The 21981-nt window shown below is 39.0% G+C and overlaps 2 protein-coding genes across 2 annotated transcripts; one reads left to right on the top strand and one right to left on the bottom strand.

The window, feature by feature from the left end:
- The first annotated feature begins 1848 nt into the window (after nt 1-1848).
- On the top strand, nt 1849-14261 carry cs (citrate synthase). The gene is made up of 11 exons (XM_044351216.1): nt 1849-2025; nt 5387-5437; nt 5701-5808; nt 6764-6829; nt 7082-7213; nt 8326-8514; nt 8803-9002; nt 9829-9958; nt 10534-10635; nt 11784-11993; nt 12081-14261. Exons 1-11 carry the CDS (start codon nt 1975-1977, stop codon nt 12249-12251), a joined length of 1410 nt encoding a protein of 469 aa, XP_044207151.1. The 5' UTR covers nt 1849-1974; the 3' UTR covers nt 12252-14261.
- An 875-nt stretch (nt 14262-15136) lies between these two features.
- Nucleotides 15137-20623, bottom strand: coq10a (coenzyme Q10A). The gene is made up of 5 exons (XM_044351824.1): nt 20076-20623; nt 18832-18984; nt 18546-18738; nt 18266-18367; nt 15137-18146 (listed from the first exon to the last, which is right to left on the bottom strand). The coding sequence occupies exons 1-5, from the start codon at nt 20210-20212 to the stop codon at nt 17979-17981; spliced, it is 753 nt and encodes a 250-aa protein (XP_044207759.1). The 5' UTR covers nt 20213-20623; the 3' UTR covers nt 15137-17978.
- Nucleotides 20624-21981: the final 1358 nt, after the last annotated feature.

Here is a 21981-nt window from a genome sequence, read left to right as displayed (position 1 = left end):
AGCAATAAACCGTGTCAATTTACTCCACAGTTGTTTTGTATGCTGGCAATGTTCCAGCGTTTCTCTGAGCTTTCCACAAAAGGTTCAACTTCCATCAATGTCTGAGTTTCTGCAAATAATGATTAGCTGGATAAAACCTGTGAAGCATTTTAAAAGACACCTCTTTGACTCATGATAATAGCAAAACTCAAATGTGGACCAATATGATAAAGCAGAGGGTGTACTTATGATGTCTTGTTGAAAAAAATGACAGATTACCTACAATACTCAAGGGAACAACATCAAAGACAACTGTGAAATCCTTTGGAGAAACAGAGATTTCATAGTGTTGAATAAGTTGAGTATAATTATAGAGTTGACCATGTTGGTTGACTAACTGACTTTCACTCATTACTGCATATTTGAACAGACTGCATACACTGTACACAACCACCTACTATATGTATATAAAGTAACATGTCTTTTTTCTTTTACCATTTAATATTTATCTCATCACTCCATGCACTCTTCACTTATTTGCACTATTTGTATGCTGTTCACATCCCACAGAAATTCCTTGTGTATATTTCTGGAGATTGTGTGTAATTATTCTGTGTAAGTAGATTGAGAGCCACTAAACTGGAATCAAATTCTTTGCATGTGTAAACATACTGTACTTGGCCAATAAAAATGATTCTGATTCTGAGACTTGTTCTTTTGTTCCTGTTTTTTTCTCAATTTTATTGGTCAAAATATGACATACAAAACACACACAAATAATACACAAATACAGGAAATCATCACACAAAATAAACAGTCGAACAAATCCATAAAGGACAAAGAACAACATAAAAATCACAGGAATAAAATCATATATACAGTATGTATAAAAACAACAACAACAAAAACCCGAAAAGAAATAAGAGAACTGAAGACAATAAATAAGTAAATTACATGTTTACATAAGTTCTGAGTGTCAAGACAGTAGTCAGGCACTTATGTGGTTCTTCATATTGCTTAAGGATTGCAAGAAAACACAGAAAACTAGGGAGGGGATTTAGAAAATTTACGCTTGTGGATATAAAATTTAGCCATCAAAATATAAAAACTGACAATCTATAAGGAATTATGGATTATAGATCTATAAGGAAATGTTCTCATGTCAGAAAAATATAAAAACATCTTACAAAATAAAAGTACAAGGCTTATCAATGAAGCTGAAAATATGGGTAGCAAGTTCTTGCCAACAGGTTTATATATAAGACTTGTTCTTTTTCTCAGTTTTCAATATTCTAGCTCTTTGTTTCTTGACATAGCTAATATCTGTCACTTACAGCATGTGACATTAATTAAGACAATAACAGAAAACACTTAAGCATCATAATGAAATAAAGATCACATAATAGGCATGCCTTCACTTTCAATTGGTTGATAGATTCAACATGGTAACAGGACATAGGGTAAAAGTAATAATAGTAAAATTGAATAAAAATAACATAAACAGAAATTAACAGATTTCTTTTTTAAAAAAATCTTTGGAGCTTACTGGCTGTATGTACGCTTTTCTTTTCGTTTATGAGTTGAATAGACTCAAAATAAAAAGTTAAAACGATGGGCGAGACGTCGAGAACTTGGATTCCTAAATGTGAAATGTTCCAAGTAAAATTAATAAATTGGCAGTCTGGTTTTTCTGGTTTTTGTTTTATTTGAGACTTGTTCTTGAACAGACCCTGGTCATCAGCTGTCGTCATACACAGCAGGAGGGCTTCTGTCCAATCAGCACACAGCCGATGGCGCTTTAGCCAATGAAATCTGTCTACGCTATTGTAACGATCCGACCCATCGTCCAATCAACAGCGTTGCTACTTGCGGGCCTGAATCCCTCTTCAACCTTCTGCTTTCCGGAGGGGCACCTTCAACCAGCTCCGCGGTGCACCGGCAGCGGCTTACTTAGTTGTAAAGAAGAAGTGGAAATAACACTTTGACACAGACACAATGTCTTTTCTGTCGGTCAGCAGGCTAGCGCCTAAACTCCTCAATTCAAAGGTAAGAGGGCAAGAAACGGCCGCGATGTCACTTTTCTCAGTCAAAGCCGTTGACGTTACTCTGAAAGCTAACGGAAGGTTAGCCGGCTAACGACGTAATGGCAAGCTAGTTAACAGTTAGCTCGCTTAGCTCTGTCAGCCACATTGTGAAATGCCAAGAGCGTGGCTAATATTAGTAGCGTAGCAGCATAAAACAGCGTTAAGAGTTTTATTAATAGTATATCTTGCTTGTTGCACATTGTTTATATAATATGTGAAAGCTTTTTAACACATGTGTCTTGTTAGCTACCGTTAGCTTCGTTGCTCTTCATGCTGGCCTGGTATTGTCACAGCCTGAACATGTTCAATAGTGACCGTGTTAACTTGGTTTGATGGTAGTGACTCGCCTGTCCCGTTTCTTTTGTTATCAGAATTGCAAATAATAATTATTTTTAAGCCACTTACAGACACTGTGATTGCTTTTAGACTCGGCATCAACTTTGCGTCTCTTCACCACCACCCCGTTGACCTTCAAGTTAAGATTTCAGCCTAATTAATCTAATGTCTGATTATATGGTGAAGTCCTCAAAATATGTCTTATGTTCTTTAACATTTAAAAGTCACTCAGCACTGTGAAAGAAGGTGTGCATTCAGACATCTAACACCAGGCTGAAACATCTATTCTCAGTTGGCAGATTTGGCCATTTTAGAAGATGAGTTGGAAATAGGAACGGCTTTAATAGCTGAGTATGTTGTAATTATACCTCCTCAATTCTTAATATGCTTTTGCCTGCCAATTAGTCATCAAGTAAGCCTTGCCTTTCCATGCTGATTGTAACCTTCCCGTGACTATAACCTACTGTCTTACTCCACTGACCTCTCAACCCAGACAACTTACATTTAATGACCCTCATATCAACTTTTGTCACCCACTACTGAAGAATTCATAACAACTTACTAGATATTCCTCGCCTCAAGAAAATTATCAGTGACTAGATAACTTCCTTCCTTGAACTCTGTACAAACTAGGGGGAAATGTGTCCGTTATCAGTCTTGTAATTAGGAGTATGTACAGCTAACCTTTGTCACACTCACCCCTTCCTCTCTTATCAGTTGTAATCTTTGCTCAGGAGATTTATTAGTGTGCATTTTTTTGTGTGGTTATTACATAACATTCTTTGATCATAACATTTTTTTTCTCTGAAAATCATATGATTCACATTTTGAGAGCAAGGACAGCATTCATGTGAAGGTCTCATAAAATTTTTCTTGCTTCAGATCACTTCAGTTCTTCAAAGGAGAAAGTAGACTTTCATGTATCTCTAGATTTTTATGTCACAAAATTTAAAATGTCAAAACTTGTTCCCCTTATTTTAAAAAGTGCAGAAAAGAAATGAGTGGAGATGTGGATTCGACTAATTCTTAATTTTTCTGAACTTTGACTATTGATATTAGAATAAATGCAGAGTATCTCTGTTGTGTAGAAGTTAAAGTGTCACTAACAGATACAAAATACACCAAGGTTTTAATCTCAATGGTTCATCCTCAAGCTAGGTTCCATGTTTAGTTTTGTTAACTTAAGAGAAGATTTAGATTTACAGAACATTTAGTTGTTTCTTTTACACACAGCCTCTGGGTTGCCTCCTATATCCTTCTTTTAGGTGTAGTTGCTCTAACCTTTCTCCCAGGCAGGTGGAAGCTGGGAGTGACTGAGAGAAACTGGCGCTCTATATTTAAGACCCTGAGCTGTTACATAACCTCTCTCTCAGCTGTGTAGTGACGCAAGGTCCTACCTTTTTGTTGCGGTGATCCTTGTCTGTCCTTTACTCCTCCCACCCATTGTGGTCATGGGAAGGAGAGCCTAGCGGGACCAGAGCCAGCTGTCCCCTGTCCCCCCCAGACTCCTCCCTCACCCATTGAAATTTTAAATAAGCTGACAGAGGACTCCTGTTTCGGTGGTGAGCAGCAGCAGGCTCGACTTCTTACTACTGTCACTGAGCTTCCAACAAGATTACTAGCCTCCAAACACTTTCATAACCTGGGCTGGCCTCAACTATGAGTCAGTGTGTGTGTTTTTTTTTTTTTTTTTTAATCTCTCCTATATCCCCTAGTCTTGTCCCAGTTGTAGCAACAGTTCATAGCTATTTTTTCCATTGCAGAGTTAATCTGAACATGGCAGCAGAAAACCCTTCAGAATATCCTGTATTTGATCAACTAGCATGAAATTCATAATAAGTTGTGATTTGTTAGGCTGACACAGTCCAAATTTGAGCCTGGAATGCCTTGAAGGGTATGCCTGTACTTTACTAAAGGTTAAATCTAAAAGTAAAATAAAAAGACTAGGAGCATTTATAACTGTGTCCACAATGCTATAAATGGCAAATGTTCATAAAGTATCTAAAAGAATTAGGGGATGCTTTGGATAAGAAATGAGAAAATCTGAAAATTCTCTGGATTTGAAAATATAGTTTGATTGTTTCACACTAGCTAGAATTATGGGAAAGAGAAAACCAAATGAACACATAAATCAATGAACATGTTGACATATTGTGGACTGGTGGTGTGATCATGATGTGGCATGTTGTTGGGTGCACCCACAAATGTTGCTCCAGAAGTGGATATTGCTCCAGAAGTGGAGCAATATGTGTGCAACTCAGAACATCTTTACATCATTGTCAATCAGTTGCAAGCCTTCAGTTTGTGAACATATTTTTGGGGGGGCAGGATAATTCTCCTTATGTCATGTGAGGAATGTCCAGCAATAGTCATCACCACATGTTACATGTTGCAGCCGTTTGTACTAATCTCACCAATCACCTCATCTCAGTGTAAATTTTGGATAAGGTGGAGTAGAAATGAACCACTAATCAACTACAATGGAAACAAGATGGTCAAGCATCCTGATTGGACACTTGATAAAGATGAGGAGTTGAGGCTGCATACAGATGAGAAATGAAATGCTTGTCAATATAAGAGAGGAAGGATTAAAAATTTAGATCCTTGATTAATTTCTAGCATTCACATTGTTTAGGAGTTTATGATGATCCAATTACTTAAGGATGATTGATTTAAAACCTATTGAGTTACTGAGTTCATAGATGTTTGAACTGGGAGACTGTTAAAAGACAGAGCTGCAGCTCTTCATGTTTGACACAGTTGCAAGATCATCTGACTTGTGAACTAACAAGAAGTCATAACAGTATGATGTTATTGTCCAAAATATTTAGAGTGTTCAAACACGATGTAACTTTTAAGCTGCTGCAAGGTTGTCTCAGTTCATATGTGAGGAGCTTTAGTCATCTAGAAATGCAGCTGTGTCCACTAAATTATTTGTTAGGGTTTTTCATTGTGCTACTAATACCAATTCTTTGTCTGCTCCACAGAATGCCACTTACTTCCTTGTGGCTGCCAGAAATGCCAGCGCATCAACAACAGTAAGTTCACTACAAGGTCGTCTGCTTTTATTTTTTTCCCCAGGTTGCCTTTCTTTTAGTATAAGAGGTAATCTGTGTGCATTATTTGGGAAAGATGTTGCATTTCATACTGTATTCTCAACACACTGACCTCTGTGGAGCTACAGATCAATTTTTTTGGTCCTGAAATGTTTACATAAACTGTTTGATTAACCCTTGTTCATATTAGAGGAATGAGTTTTATTTTAAGACTAGATGTTTATTTTAATGTTGTGTTTTTACAGAATTTGAAGGATGTTCTGGCAGACCTCATCCCTAAAGAACAGTCCAGGATCAAGAACTTTAAACAGCAGTATGGCAAAACCAACATAGGACAAATCACTGTTGACATGGTGAGTAACTCTTCAGCTCTGAAACCGCAAATAAATAAGTTTGCTCGTTTCCTGTGTGACACGTTAATATAAGAAGGAGCAGCATGTAGGCGTCAACCGTGATGCAAATTAGACATGGCATGTTAGTCTACTTAATCCGTCTGGGCCTGCCCAGCCTTATTTACTGTGTCAGGTATCACTGCCCGGTCATCTTCCAGAGGTCACAATATGAAACCACACTGCTCTCTAACATCAGAGACATTTTTAGCTGAGTCACTCAAACCTTTACTCTACATTGCCAGTCTCAAACTCGTAACAATGTCGTCCTCTTCTGTTTATCATCCGTTTCACCTCTGACCTCTGGCTAGTTGCCACAGGGATTTTAGTCGAATTTCTTGGGTCAGTGGGTCTGTTTCACTTTCACACAATGAATAGGCATCAATAAACAACACGTATTTCAGTTAGAGCTGCAACGATGAGGCGACTGTTGACTAAGACAATTTTGATAATAGATTAATTGTTGTAAGTCATTTTTTATTAAGAAATAGTGCCAAAATTATCTGGTTTCAGATTCTTAAATGTGAATATTTTTTGGTTTCTTTAGTCTTCTATGATAGTAAACTGAATAATTTGGGTTTTGAACTGTTGGTTGAGACAGAACTTGACATTTGCGGTTGCACCTTGGGCTTTGAGAAACAATAATCAACATTTTTCACCATTTTATAGGCCAAGTTAAATACGTAAATTTAATTTTTCTAAAATTCCTGTTAACATGACGGGAAGAAGTTGATAACTCCTTACTGTCATTACTAACCAAAATCGGCAACTCTTGAGTTTCAAGAATATGATGTAATAGTAAAACAGTCAGATCTTGCCTTAAAAGGTGTAGTGTTAAATAACTGCAGTTACTACAAATGTACAACTGTATATATGAAATGTCTGTATAGGCTTATGTTTTGTATGTTCTGATCCACAGGTCTATGGAGGTATGAGGGGGATGAAGGGTCTGGTGTATGAGACCTCTGTGTTGGATCCTGAGGAGGTCAGTATACTGATAGTTGAAAGTAGCACAAAGCATTAAGATGGTAGACATTCTTGCAGTGGTTTTATATTTTGAACACCCTTGGTGCCTTTGAGATTAGCCTTCCTTTTAGGCACTTATCTTGATTGCTCTCTTACTTAACCTGAGAGCTTTCAGTGGCAGAATGGTGCAGTTGTTGTATATCTTCCTTTTTTTTTAAATCACAACATCTATTCAGTTTGCGTCTCTTCCTCTTTCTCCATTGATACACAGGGTATCCGTTTCCGGGGCTACAGCATTCCAGAGTGTCAGAAGTTGCTGCCCAAAGCTCCAGGAGGCGAGGAGCCGCTGCCTGAGGGCCTCTTCTGGCTGCTGGTCACAGGACAGGTGCCCACTGAGGAGCAGGTGAGTGGGAAAGGGGCATTGCTGCTGCAAAGACCATTTTACACTATAATAATAAGAAAGAGGAGGGGCTGTGCAGATTCTGGCAGAAAATCCTCATGTGTCATCATCCCTGTATTTTAGCATTTTCAGCATATTGCTGCAATGAAATGTCAGACGAGGTGACATTCATATACATTTATAAACATGGGAAGGTGGATCACAAGACGTTTGGCAGCCAAATGATTGTATATGACTTGTCTATCTATGACTTCAGACAGCTGTCTTATATGAGCTAGAGATTGTTTTATAACTGGGATAACAAGACGCAATCTGTACCTTTTACATAGGCCTTTTTAGTGCAGCCGGCTATCTCCTTAAAGGGTGATATGAGGATAACCTTACTGATAAGCCTTCTCGTTTTAGCTTACCACAAGTTTTCACTTAAAGAAAAGCTTTCACCTCTTTGTCCTTTTGATAGTGTGATTTTTATAAATGAATCTGCTATTGACTTAAAGGATTTGGCTGGCCATTTTCCATTTTTTTTTCTTATTGTCACAAATTTCATGTGCCAAGCCAAACTATTAATGAACTCATCCTACTTAGAAGTATTGTACATGTATCCAAAGCCTGACATATCTTATTCCTCTAAGCTGTAGACTTCCGTTGTTGTCCAAAAACTATTAAAAACATGTCAATGAGTCACACCATTGCACTGGGTGACATGTTCCTTCATCCCTGAAAACTGCAGCTACTGTAACTTGTTTAGAAACGGTTCCAAATACAATATATCAGACTATCAGACACAATACTTGTTAGTAAATAAATTCATTGATGGTTTGACTCTGCATATGAGATTTGTTGACAGTAAGAAAAATAAAAAGTATAAAAAATCACCAGCCAAATCCTTTAAAGAAGTCAGCTAAGGAGGACAGGTCATATTCGTCTTTTTCCTCCATAACATAAAAGTTTGGTCTCCTTGGCTTTGTGGTTGTACATGGTGAGAAAATAAATGAATGACTTAACCTCCCAACTCGTGTCTGTATCATGCTCTGTAAACAACATGTAAGCTTTATATAGAAAGGGCAGAAAAGCAAGTATTAAGGTCACTTACATTGTGTGCTCCTGTTTCCCAGGTGAACTGGGTGTCCAAAGAATGGGCGAAGAGAGCAGCGCTTCCCTCTCACGTCGTCACCATGTTGGATAATTTCCCCACAAACCTACACCCCATGTCTCAGTTCAGCGCTGCCATCACAGCTCTGAACAGCGAGAGCAGCTTTGCACGGGCCTACTCTGAGGGCGTCCACAAGACCAAGTACTGGGAGGTGAGTTTACAGCTACACACACAGGAAACCTATCTTATCTGAAACCAAGCTGGTGACTTGGCACTAACGGAAATGTGAAATATCTTGACGACCAGTAGATGGATTGTCAAGGAATTCGGTACAGTGTGTAAATCACATTACAGCGTTGCTAGCATGACTGTAGCCTGGTTTTATCTTTTCCTTCCTAAACCTTGACAGTGAATTACATACATAAATTTAATCCAACTTATTGTTTGTGCTTGCTGCTCACACACGATCGTTCCTCTGTTTTCACATTGATTCTCTTAGTTTGTCTATGAAGACTCCATGGACTTGATTGCAAAGCTGCCCTGCATTGCCGCCAAGATCTACCGCAACCTGTATCGTGAAGGCAGCAGCATCGGAGCCATCGACTCCAACCTGGACTGGTCCCACAACTTCACCAACATGCTGGGCTACAGTGAAGCCCAGTTCACTGAGCTGATGAGGCTCTACCTCACCATCCACAGGTGCAACTTGAAACACATCCCACTAGATTATAAACCTTCATTTCTGTTTCTAGTCCCACTTTGATCAAAGTCACTCAGTTTTAAACCACTTCAAACAGAGCAAAACATAAGGTTGATAATGGTATATAATATACACAGTGTCATAATAGGATAAAGAAAAAAGTGAAAACATTTTGTCTAGTAACTGTAACCGAAATAACTGTCCAACGTTAAGCTAATATATAACTAAATACTAAAATAATGAGCATAATGTGGTGACTCAGGATTGCTCCTTTTGTTAAAACTTGTCATCTTAAGAGCCCCAAAGATGAGCCTAAACCTAACCTGTAAAAGTCCTCTAAATTTAGACAACTTGACATGTAATTTGAGATTGTTCACTACATATTAACTCAAGGCACCTTACCTGACTGCATACTGGTTGTGACGGTTTACCGATGCCACATGTAGCTACATGAGGAGGTTTTCAGAAGCCTACTCAGTAATGCAGCGGTTTGTGTGGTACAACTTCTGCTGTTTCTACCCCCGAGCTACACCGACAACAGTCCTATCCTGTATTTCCTGTTACTCACACGAATTTACTAAAAACTGTAGCTTGTTTGGACATCAAACTGGTCCACCAAGCAGAACAGGTGCAATCAAAGTTGACATTATCAGAGTAAAGTGTACATTTGTGTACATTTGTGCACATGCCCATTTCAGATAGCTGCACTGCTGTCACCTAGTATTGACATGGGCAGAACACCAGTGAAATGAGACAAAATTTTAATCTTATGCTGCTGTAGAAATTATGCTTTTTTTTAATTTTTATTATTCTGTGATGTTACAGTGACCATGAAGGAGGCAACGTCAGTGCCCACACCAGCCACTTGGTGGGTAGCGCCCTGTCTGACCCCTACCTGTCCTTCAGCGCTGCCATGAATGGTCTGGCTGGTCCTCTGCACGGCCTGGCCAATCAGGTTTGTACCACGGCTCATTTTTTTTTCACATACAGAAAATGCAATGCTGCTGGCTATTTTCACACATGAAATGACATGAAATGAGTTTTTTTTTTCTTTTTCTCCTCACCACGATGTAGTTTTTTATTATTAGTTAATTAGTGTAATTAATGACTCTGCTGCCCATTTTAAACATCTGACAGCCCCCAAGCCCCTACAGTTTAAACAAGATGTCAGTTTTTGGCTCTCATTTTATTCTCAATTTGGTCACATACTAATGAGTTTTACAGTAAAATGGCTTTGGGCTTCTGTCAAATATGATGCCAACATTTTAAATTGCCAGAACACCTACAGCATGGTACCATATGGTGGGAGGTGTGAAACAGGCTTTACTAGTTTCTGCTATACCCCCCTGCAGTGGTATTTGTACTGAAAAGCAGCATAAGCTTCATATCAAGTAAATGTATAATCATATACTTTGTGTTATTTAGGATGATGTATGATTATTGCACAGAATGACTGTATATACTGATGACTGCAGACACACAAATTCAGTTATAACTCATCCATGTTTATTTTTCTCCTGCATTTCACAGGAGGTGCTGGTCTGGCTGACTGCCCTGCAGAAGGAGATGGGAGGAGAGGTGTCTGATGAGAGGATGAGGGATTACATCTGGAACACACTCAAGTCTGGAAGGGTAAAGACACACCCTGTTCACAACCAGTTCTAGTTGTCAATATGAACTGACATTCAGCAATATCAGGATACGCCTGGTAGTTTGGCAGATAAGGCCCTATCATCTCCTGTCATTGTTTCTGTGGAACTTAAGCCCTGTTTCAACCAGAAGTTCCAGGTACTTTGGAACAAGATGATCTAATCTCAGGAACTAAACTTGGAACTTTAAGTCCCTGTTGTGCAATCCTGTTTGTGTTTCCACCGTATCTGAGGAACCAGGTAGATCATGAGTAGACCCATGTGGGATTTAAAAAATTATGGCGGCGTTGAAATGTAGCTTTCACATATGAGGGAAAAACAGAGATTTGTCCTGTTCTTTGTATTTTCTGTTGTATGAGGTTTATGTAATGAATGAATGAATGAATGAATGAATGAATGAAAAGGAGAAATGCAAACGAGGAAATGAAACAGAAACTAAGAGCGTTTGTCACCACAGTAAATCATCTGTTGAGTGTCTGATGGTTATTTATTTCTGCTTTAGAACGTAACCGCCATGAAACAACCACAAAATAACGTTTTATTTCTCTCATTCACTGGCTTTGTTCTCACTACTGACACTCCCTCTCTTCATTTACTCTCCAGCTCGCTCAACCACCGCAGTGCTCTCTCTCTCTCTCTCTCTTTCTCTTGCTTGCTCATGTTCTGAGCTCACTCATACTCTCTCTTTTAAACGAGTCAGGAAGCCGACAACAAAACCCAACATTACTTTTAACGTTAACAAACACAAAGAGAAATGTCCTCCACTTGTCATAAATTGATACTAGAATACGTCCTTAGTTTGTGAATGAAGCGGTACACAAGGTGAAGCAGCTGCGCTGTGTGTGTTTGACCAATCATCAATGGTCATCCCTGCAAACCCCAACCCCAAAGTTCCTGTTCTTTTGGAAAATACTAACCCCCCCAGCAGGGACTCTTTAAAACTTTTTTTTTTTAATAGATTTGTCTATAACTTGCCTCACTTAGCTTGTTCCTTGTTGTTGCTTAGCTTATCCCATCAATTATTAACTGTTTGAAATAATGCTTTGCATAGATTACAAGCAATAGGAGGAGTGTCAGTATGTTGGCAGAGTTCAAAAGTTGAGGAAAATTTCTCCTCTCTCTTGGCTGTAGGTGGTGCCCGGCTATGGCCATGCTGTCCTGAGGAAGACTGACCCACGTTACACCTGCCAGCGTGAGTTTGCCCTGAAGCACCTGCCCAACGACCCTATGTTCAAGTTGGTCGCCCAGCTTTACAAGATTGTTCCCAACGTGCTCCTGGAGCAGGGTAAGGCCAAGAACCCCTGGCCCAATGTGGATGCCCACAGCGGAGTGCTGCTGCAGGTAAGACACGCGATGGCTTTTAATCATACATGTATGTCGTCTCACGGCAAATATAGATCCTGATGTGTCTTTGTTCACTCTGTGCAGTACTACGGCATGACTGAGATGAATTACTACACTGTGCTGTTCGGTGTGTCCCGAGCCCTCGGCGTGCTGGCTCAGCTGGTGTGGAGTAGAGCCCTCGGCTTCCCCTTGGAGCGCCCCAAGTCCATGAGCACAGAGGGACTGATGACACTGGTGGGAGCAAAGTCAGGCTGAAGAATAACCTGAGAGGAGTTGGGGGTTAGTGTAAAGGGTGGGAGGAGGTGGAGATATCAAAAGGCAGACATAAGTTGACCCCCTGTCATTCCCGACCCCAGGGATTCAATGGGATTCAAAGAGACAGTACGCTTTTAATGTCATTTCACAAAAGAAGGGCCTTTTAAATCGTCACACCATTAGTGTTTGAGTGTGTTTAGTTAACCACTGACAAGTTTTCCCGTCATGTGTCCATATTTGGAGCATGTGAGGTGAAAACTTAAAGACACACATACATGTAACCCATTGTAGGCTCAAATTACGAACCATTATAAGTCTGCTAGCATCGCTAAGATTTTCCCCCTGAGACATTTGTGCAGTGCCTGCCTGTTTGTCATTGGGCGCACTGGGTCTGAACTATGAATAGGCAGTGGCATTCAAAGGGAATTGTGGAAGTGAATTACACTTCCTTTGTATTTGTTTTAAAGATCTAAAGTTAAATACCTGACTGAACCTTTGCTGCTTTCGGCTAATGCTGTGATTCTTTTTGTTTTAGAGGACATCCCCAAGCAAAAGAACTTTTTTTTCCCCAAATTAAGACTTAACTTAGTTTCTTCTATGCAACGTTCCCAGATGTTATCCCACCCAGTCTATCCATGCGTTTCACTCCCATTAATGAACACTCCAGTTTAGAAAATAAAAACGGTCCTCACCAGTTAAATTAGCAAACTTTTCAAGTTATACATTAAAAACAACATGAAAATCGGTTAAAAGATACTGCCCCTTTAAATCTTTGGTCTCCCCTTTTTCTCCAACTTATAGTTCTTTTTTTTTTTTCTTTTTAATGATGACATGTCTTACCTCTATGATCAAAATAACTGTCTTGTCTATATAGAGATTACTTTCTTTACACTTTTTCATTAACATGCTTTACTATTTTTAATGGGGCTCTCTGCTCAAAAGGGTCTTCTGAATGGTAGAGAATCAAGAATAATGTACAGTAACAGAATCACTTTGAGCAAAGGGTGTTGTAATTGGCAGCCTGTCGTAAATCCTTAAGAGCAAGCTTGAATAAAAAAAGTGGGAAAGGGGGGGCTTTGTATTTGTTGAAGTCCTGTCTTATTTGAGTGTTATGTTTGTTAATTTATCCCCACAGGAGAGCGCTTTAAACATCAACTACTCCAAAATGAGCACTTGCTTGATTGGATTTCCTAATTTGTAGCGGTAGAAACCCCCAGATTGATTGTATCCCTTTTTACAGAGGTTTTTGGTGTTGAATATGTATAAAACTATAATCTTTGGGTTCTCATTTTGTGGTTTTATTTATACTTTGTGTACATAGGTATATATATGTATAGCTTGAATGTATGAGCTCAGTGCGACCATTTGCTTGTAATAACCACAATGATTACCATAGTTTACCAACAGCGTAGTAGTGTCCAGTCTCACTGTAGTGTTCAGTCTCACTGGTCACTGTGAAAATTTTAACAACGAACAAAAAGAAAAAACTTGCAGCTATCTTGTATATACACGATTTCTTGCCTAGCTCTGTCTGTTTTTTCAAGTGTTTCACTTGAATGTTTCAAGCTTGCTCTTAAGTCCTGCAGCAACTTTACCCGCTGCCCCTGGCTTTGTCAACACTCCATTTTTGTGTAGTTTAAGTTGCATCTTGGATCTTTTCCCCCAACCCCCCCCCCCCCCAAAAAAAAAACAAATACTCTTGCTGTGTTAGTCAGTAGTTCACTCAGATGTTTGAATCTCTCTGCTCTGCTTACCATCTTCCTTCTGGCTTCATCAGGTGTGTTTTGTGTTTTACTGTAGTGTTCGTTCCATGTGGTGGGTTGTTCAAGATGTGTGGTTATTTTGATCGTAGAGGAGCATAAAGGTTGTACATGATAACTGGGAGGATTCATCAGAGAAACACTTGGGGGGATGGGGCTGGATGGGTCAAACGGGCAAGAAAATCTTGAAGAGCAAATATTGGAAAACCTAAGAAAAACTGAAAAACAATAAAGGTTTTTATTAACACTTGTTTGGTGTCTTTTGTTTCATGATTTGAGTGTAAAATAAAGCAGGTCACAGGCCTTTTTCACAGAAGATATTTTGAAATATCAGTAGAAAAGGCACAGGTGGCCTACAGAGCCATTAATATTTTAGTAACTGCTTTACTCTGCTGTGAAAAAGACACATGTTGTCTCACTTTAGGATACAGGAGTAACTGCATCTATCTGATATTTCTAATGAATAGAGCTGAAAACGGTCACTGAAGACGAAGGTCGCAGTCGTGTCTACCTGATTGATGGACGACCTCGTCCCCTCTGGCTTTTATGAGAATTCCAGTCATATCTGCATGCGGATGACATTCGAAACTGAAAACACACTTGCCTTGTTTAAGAGCAAATTCTTACTCTGCAGACTGTCAAAGAGTTCAAACATCTGTCATCAGACAGTTGAATTTTTGGGGACAAGTATTGTTTTCAATGCAATACCAAAAGTGAAAAGTCAGTATTTCTAGTAATAACATTCACATATCAAGACGACTGGTGCAGAACTTAAATATAAATATATGCTTCAGCTGCTCTGTGTCGTCTGATGTGATAAGAGAAGTGTGGAGAAGCCTGACTTTTACGTGACAAACGCGATCGACATGATCAAGGAAAGGATGGTCTAAATGCCCACCTCTCCCGTGTGCTGTTATTAATAACTGGCCCACATACCAGCACTCCACTCTGGTTTCTGTGGGTCAGCTGCTTTTTTGGAGCGCTGCGTCCGGCCTCCGTTACAGTCACCTATGACGACTCCCTCCTCTCTGCCTGTGTGTCTGTGCCTCTGACTCACTTGAAGCCCACAGACAGAAAGGAATAAAGAGCAAAAAAAAAAAGAGAAACCGCACACACACACACAGATAAATAACACCTGTTTTTTTTATTTAAATAACAGCTCTGAAATGCACCCACAATATTTACAAAGATACATTTTAGCCTGCAACATAAAATAAGGTGATTGGACTGCGAAATGATGGCAATATTTTCTATTGTAGCAACTCTTCAGCCAGTGATAATAATAATAATACGTCTCCGTGTATAAATACCAGACTATCATTATTAAACAGTCAATCCTACACCTGCAACTTGACAATTACTGTGGAAATACACTGTGCAGGTGAAGGAAAAGGTGCTTATATACTTTAAAATATTTATTCTTTTTAGACTGTCCTCTCTTAAAATATTTTCTCGATGTTTCTGCTGTGCATTAGCACCAACAATGATACAGATTGAAACTCGGAAGAAGTGAAGATGCATTCTTACATGATTACTGACAATGTGAACACCATGTCTGACCACTGAATAGTAGATTATATATTTTATTGTTTAAAAATATAACAATCTTCTGATAAGTTATAGGTTATAAGTTGTTGTTTTCTTTAAAATCAGTATGTAACAGTAATTCACAGACCCACTTTGATTTAATACACATTCTTCATGCATTGATGATCAGCTGTCCCTTCATTTCCAATCACCTCACTAACGGATCAAATTAAGCCACATCAACATTGAAGCCAAAATCCTGCTTTAAAAACCACTCAGCCATAGTTCAGTTATATCAGAATATGAGACTTGGAGCATGTGGACACAAAACCGTTAAGTTACCTATTATAAAGGAAGGACAAACACTTCTTTCATTGACCTTTTGGCAACATGAACAGACCAGTCACCTCTAGAAATATGGCAAATACAATCAGTTAACTTTATGAGCCCTTTATCGTGGAATAAAGCAAAGGGCTACTTTTACATCAAATATAAATCCCAACAAAATGTAGTCATGCCCTAACAATGTAACACGGAAACACTACAGGATGCAGTAACTATATTTGCTTCTGTGTTTGTTACATCCATGCATAATGTATTTAAATAAAAGCTAAAACTTCCCAAAATAAGCATGAAACCCATAGACAATGATAAATGATTGATAATGTTTTATTCTACAGCCCACCAGTATATTTAATACTAATAATGTACATGACAGAAGAGTTAACATGCTCCCCCGGTGTTCTTCAGAGGATGAACCACAAAATACAAAACAGCAGAGTTTGGGAAACTTTTTACAACATCTGTTACAATATCGGTTGGTATCACTCTAGTAATTGATTGGTTGATCATAACTGGGACATAATCAGACTACAATTAGTGAGTTTGCCACAGAATGACTATTTAGCAACCGGTTTAGCAGTGAGATAAGTTGATCAACCAAAGATTTATTGTCATGTCGAAAAGCAAAAAAAAAGTTAAAATCCAGTGGTTCCAGCTTCTCAAATGTGAATATTTGATGGTTTCTTTAGTCTTCTGTGATGATAAAAAACAAAACATAGACAAAACAAATGACTAATTGAAAAAGAAAGAAAAAATTGGCAGATTAACTGATCATGAAACTAATCTCTAGTTGCTGAACTGTTTTACTTTCCATCTGTTACAACACTTAAACATGATTTAAAGCAGCACTCAATGTGATCATCTGAAATACCATCAGAAATGCAGTTTTTAACTACTTATTTTCAGCTATAAGTTTGCACAATCAAACAAAATATTTATCAAATATAAAGTTGCAGTTATCATATCACATTTTTCCCTTGCTATCCCTTTAAGAGAATTCCCTCTAAACTGCAGATGGATTCATTCAAGTGACCTTGGTTTTGCAAAGTTACATTCCACCATGTTAATCTTCTGCTAGTTTCTACTGCTGGGCTGTAAAATAAGACATTATTAAAATTGGCAGGCCAAGTCTCAAGTGTCCAAAAACACAATCTTCACAGCACAACAAAAGCCAAATTAAAGCTAAATGTCCCAAACCTCAAAGTCAACTGAGGTCACAAGCTGGCTAATGAAAAAAAAAAAAAAGACCTTTTTCCCCCCTTTGAAAAATGTTGCACTTCAGTGAAATTGTCACAATATACAGTGACAACAATCTGTCAATGTCCCAAACATGGCACATTTAATTTGAAACCCAATATAACATTTAATTTGCATAAACCACTGCTGAATAAATTAAAAACGATCGAATAAACAAAGTTTTGCTCCAAGCTCACTACTACATGTCAAACAATATATTAAAACCTAAATTTGAAATAAAAGTAAAAGGCAAAGAATACACTTGCCCACATACAGTATAATCAGCTGATCCAAGTGCTGAAGTGAAACTGACTTGATAACGTGTCAGCGAGGTCACATTGAACTATAAAGACTTCACCCAGAGCAAAAGTCTGGATCAAAGGGCCTCTGTGCCTTTTGTACAAAAGAAAAAAAGTGTGTTTTGTTCAGTGTCACTGTGCTGTTTGTTTAAAATAATAGTCGACTTTCTATCATTGGTAACATGATATTGCAATCATTTACTGTTTTGTTTACATAAATACAGCTGATAACTGCCATGGAGCGAGAGCAATGGTGGGTTCCTCCTGCTAAATGTGGATCCCTTCGGTGGAGGTAGAAAGTGGACTGACGTAACACGAAAAAAAGGAGGGAGATGAGCAAGAATTTGTTGAGGCTGGAATAAGAATGATCAATACTCCAAGATAATGCTTACAAGGGTTGGATGTCTAACATCTTCAGGAGCCGCTACGATGTCTGTGTAGCGGTGAAGACTGGAAGGGGTGGGCGACTAAGCAGCATCATGCAGGTCGGTAGGGAGAGAGGGAATAAAGGTTGGTGTGGTGCTATGGGTTTAAGGCCAGATGAGGACATACAGCAGTTGAGATCACGTCTGATGCACCTCGTGGAACATCAGCTCTCGGGGGATACGAGTCTCTGGGCCGTAGAGCTTACAGGCTCGACGCTCAAACGCAGCAACGTTCTGCTTTACAACCTCATCGAAGAACATGGTGGCTAACTGGGAGTGCAGCAAAGAGCGGAACTCAAAGGATATCTGGTAAAAAATACAAAAAAATATATGATTTCTTTTCAGTATATGCCAGACAGTAGATGAGTCATAAAATATGGAAATGAAAGAAGGCAGATGCAGGAAGAAAGCTACTGGCTACTTACAGAAAAGTCTACTGTGCAGGTGCGAGGGTAACCAGGAATGCCAGGACTAAAGCGCCATATTGTCTCCAGGTGATTGAACAGCTTTCCATCCGTGCACACTGCCTAAAAATCAACCAAAAGAGAAACTCTGTGGTTACAAATGGGAGTTTTGGGAAAAGAGTACTGGCTGACATTCCAAACACTACTCTTGCTTCAACTAAAATTTGCTAAAAATTTGTTACATTCAACATTTAACATCATCCACACGACTGACAGACTCACTGAAGCTACTGGCACTTACTTTGACTAGATGGGGTCGGACACTAGTGATCATAGATGTGTATCTCTCCACCACTGGAGGGAATCCCACTTCAAGATGAGCTTTGGAGTGGCCTGCTCTTCTCATGATGGTCTGGGACTTCTTACACCAGGGCACAAAATGCTTGTAATCATCGACATTGGCCACCACATCATACATCTCCTGCATAGAATACCTAAGACAGCAAGTATCACAAGTTTAAGGAATAATAATAATAAAAAAAACACTCAGAAATACAGTAATTGCTCATAATGAACTGGAAAATTACCCAAGTATCCTACGCTCCGAGTACTCCTTCCTTTTGTTGGTGAGGCTGATGAAGTTTCTGCTTTGAGGAACAGCCATTGTCATTGTGTCCCAGTCTTGAAGGCAAAGCACTCTGGGAGTTCTTGTCATTAATATGCCACATGATGACAAGTGTCTAAAAGGTAAGAGGAAATGTCCTGTAAGCCACATTCTGGAAAGAGTGCAACCTGCCACAGGCACAGTACACAACAAAACAGGCCCACTACATTCCAGTTTCCAGCTACCAGTGTCAATAAGTACACCTGTATTATGCTGGACCATGACATGTTGTGAGTTTGCTGGTAATTTCTGAGATGGTCCTTTAATATGAATAGAAAAAAGAATAGTAGTGTGACACCCACTCACTCTTGTTGCACCATTTCACAATGTGTTTTCTGGTAGGTGATTACAGGCTGACACATGTGACTAGAAAAATACATGATAACTTACTGAGGATCAGTACATAAATATACTATCTCTATCAGCGGATACAAGGTTAAACAAGCAATACTGTATGGGTCCAACAATTAGGTATTCCTTATAATTAGCTGATTATTTTAATAGTAGTGTGCCAGTATTGCATCTGTCAAATGAGATTAAAACTGTTGTGGTCTTTTTATTTAGGAAAAGCAATAAACTGCCTTGTGATACTACGCTCAAATATAACAATACATTCGCAATATTGACCAATATTGTGTTTGCTACTTCAATCTTAAACAAGCCATACTGTGTGGGTCCAACATTAATTCGTTTTTCTTTATAATTAGCCGATTGTTTTTATTAGAAATATGTCAGTATTACATCTGTTTTCTTTTTACATCTTTTTATTTAGGAAAAGCAATAAACCACTTGTGAAAGTACGTTCAAACATAACAAATACGTTCTCGACCAATACTAGTAAGACAGTACTGAATATTGATCATGGCTTCAATAGCATATTTTGATGCATCCATGAGGTGTTAAGTGTTTGTTACTTAAATCTTGAAGTGTAAACTGTGACATTAGCCACCAGGGTTTAAAAGTCACAGAGCTCTTACCCTGGTGCAGGACTGTCACACTGTTTACATAAGAAAACATAAGTACGACTACCCTGATAACGTTACCTGATGACCTTTTCCTCTCTACACCATTTGATCCACGGGAACACACAGTGTCGGTCACTACGCACTGAAGGACTAGCTGTGTGTCATTATAATAATAGAGCCGGTGTTTCCGTGACAGGCTCACCTGATGTTTTGTCGCATGCATCCTCTTGGCACCGCTGTACGACCCGAGCGAGAGGAGCCCACAGCGGCAATCTGCAGATAGTCACTGAACGTCCGCACACCCATGGGTAACCTCCGGGCACTGGCCGTGGCTGCCATCAACCCAGCCACTCCGTTCAATTGGGTTAGGTCCTGGCTGGGTCTGTGAGGCTGACACCGGGGTTTCAGTCCCTGCTTACGCCCGTAACGTTACGACTTGTCAGAATAACCAGCTTTCACCGGTTGTCAACGTAACTAACGTTAGTTACGGCAGTTAACTGCTAGCTAACGTTAGCTAGCTAGCAGGGTTTCATAACGAGTCCGAACAAACGCGACGTACAGCCGCGTTCCTCTATTTTTTCAGCAATACTCACATCACTCCACCTCTCAGGACCCAAATGTGCTGCAAAGTTATATTATTTGTGTTAGTTTCGGTTTTAAGTTTCGTCAAATACCGCCCAGCTGCCGACGACCTTCTACTGCTAAATAAAACGCCGGTGGGACAAACTGTTCCTTTCTTCTGGCCGTTGGTCTTCGGTTTAGCTAAACGGCTCTGTGGTGAAATGCTGCCCCCTCCTGTGCTGGAGGCTGAATGAAGCTTTTATATCTATTATATTTTAGTTCTATTTTTTATTTCTATTATATTGTTTTATTACATTTTATTTTGAGCAGTAGTGGAAGAAGTATTTATATCCTTTACTTAGGTACAAATACCAATACAGCAATGTAAAAACACTCAATTACAAGTAAAAGTCCTCCATGAAAAATCCTACTTAAGTAAAAGTGCATAAGTATCAGCAGCAAAATGTAGTTAAAGTATTACAGTAAAAGTAGTGGTTTGGTCCCTCTGACTGATATATTACTATTTGTGACATCATTAGATTATTAATACTGAGGCATCCGTGTTAGAACAGCATGTTACTGTTGTAGCTGCTGAAGGTGGAGCTAGTTGAACTACTTTATATACAGTTAGCTAGTTTAGTCCAGTGGTTCCTGATCTAGGGGTCGGGTCCCTCCAAAGGGTCACCAGATAAATCTGAGGTGTCGTGAGATGATTAATGGGAGAGGAAAGAAGAAAAAACAGAGTTCTGATACACAAATCACTTTTTGGACCTTTTCTCTAATCTTTGATTTTTGGTGAAATATTGGATCATTTGAACATTTATTGAAATGAAACCATGTGAGAAGTTTAGAGGGAAAAGTCCCTATTTGGTGGAGTTGTTATCAACTCATAGACATCTGAAATGTGACTCAACTACACACTACTTTTTGTAAGACATCAAAAGCCAAAAAGTTTGGAAACCACTGGTTTCATCTTTAACAATGTGTTGTATTTTAAAAGCTTGTTATATTATCCATTGTGTCAAATCTTCATCTGAAAAGTAACTAAAGCTGTCAAATAAATGTAGTGAAGTAGAAAGTACAATATTTCCCTCTGAAATGTAGTGGAGTGGAAGTATAGGAGCATAAAATGGAAATGCTCAAGCTCAAAGTACAACTACCTCTAAATTGTACTTTAGTACTTTGAGAGTAAATCACGTCCCAACTTCAACAACTGACCATCAGGAGTTGTAGTCTATAATATTGACAACTGAGCCATATCCATGACAACAGAGCAAGTCCATGAAAACCATGAGATGCCGTTGAGAGCACCAGAAAAAGCTATTAAGTAGATATTATGTCAAACCTAAAGAGCCAAGTACGATTAAATTCTGGGAATAAACATATAGGAAAATTTACCTTGGCATTATTTGGTAACCTGTGACCAAAATCATATCAAGTGGATATCTGCCACATTTACATGTCTTTTTAGCATCAAAGTCCCTCTTTGAGTTTCTCGGAGAGTGTTTCCCTGTTGAGCTGCAGTGGAAGTATAATAACAAAAAGAG

Source organism: Thunnus albacares, chromosome 5 (assembly GCF_914725855.1).
Source record: "Thunnus albacares chromosome 5, fThuAlb1.1, whole genome shotgun sequence".
In the NCBI taxonomy this organism is placed as follows: domain Eukaryota; kingdom Metazoa; phylum Chordata; class Actinopteri; order Scombriformes; family Scombridae; genus Thunnus; species Thunnus albacares.
This window is presented reverse-complemented; position numbering and strand designations above follow the sequence as displayed.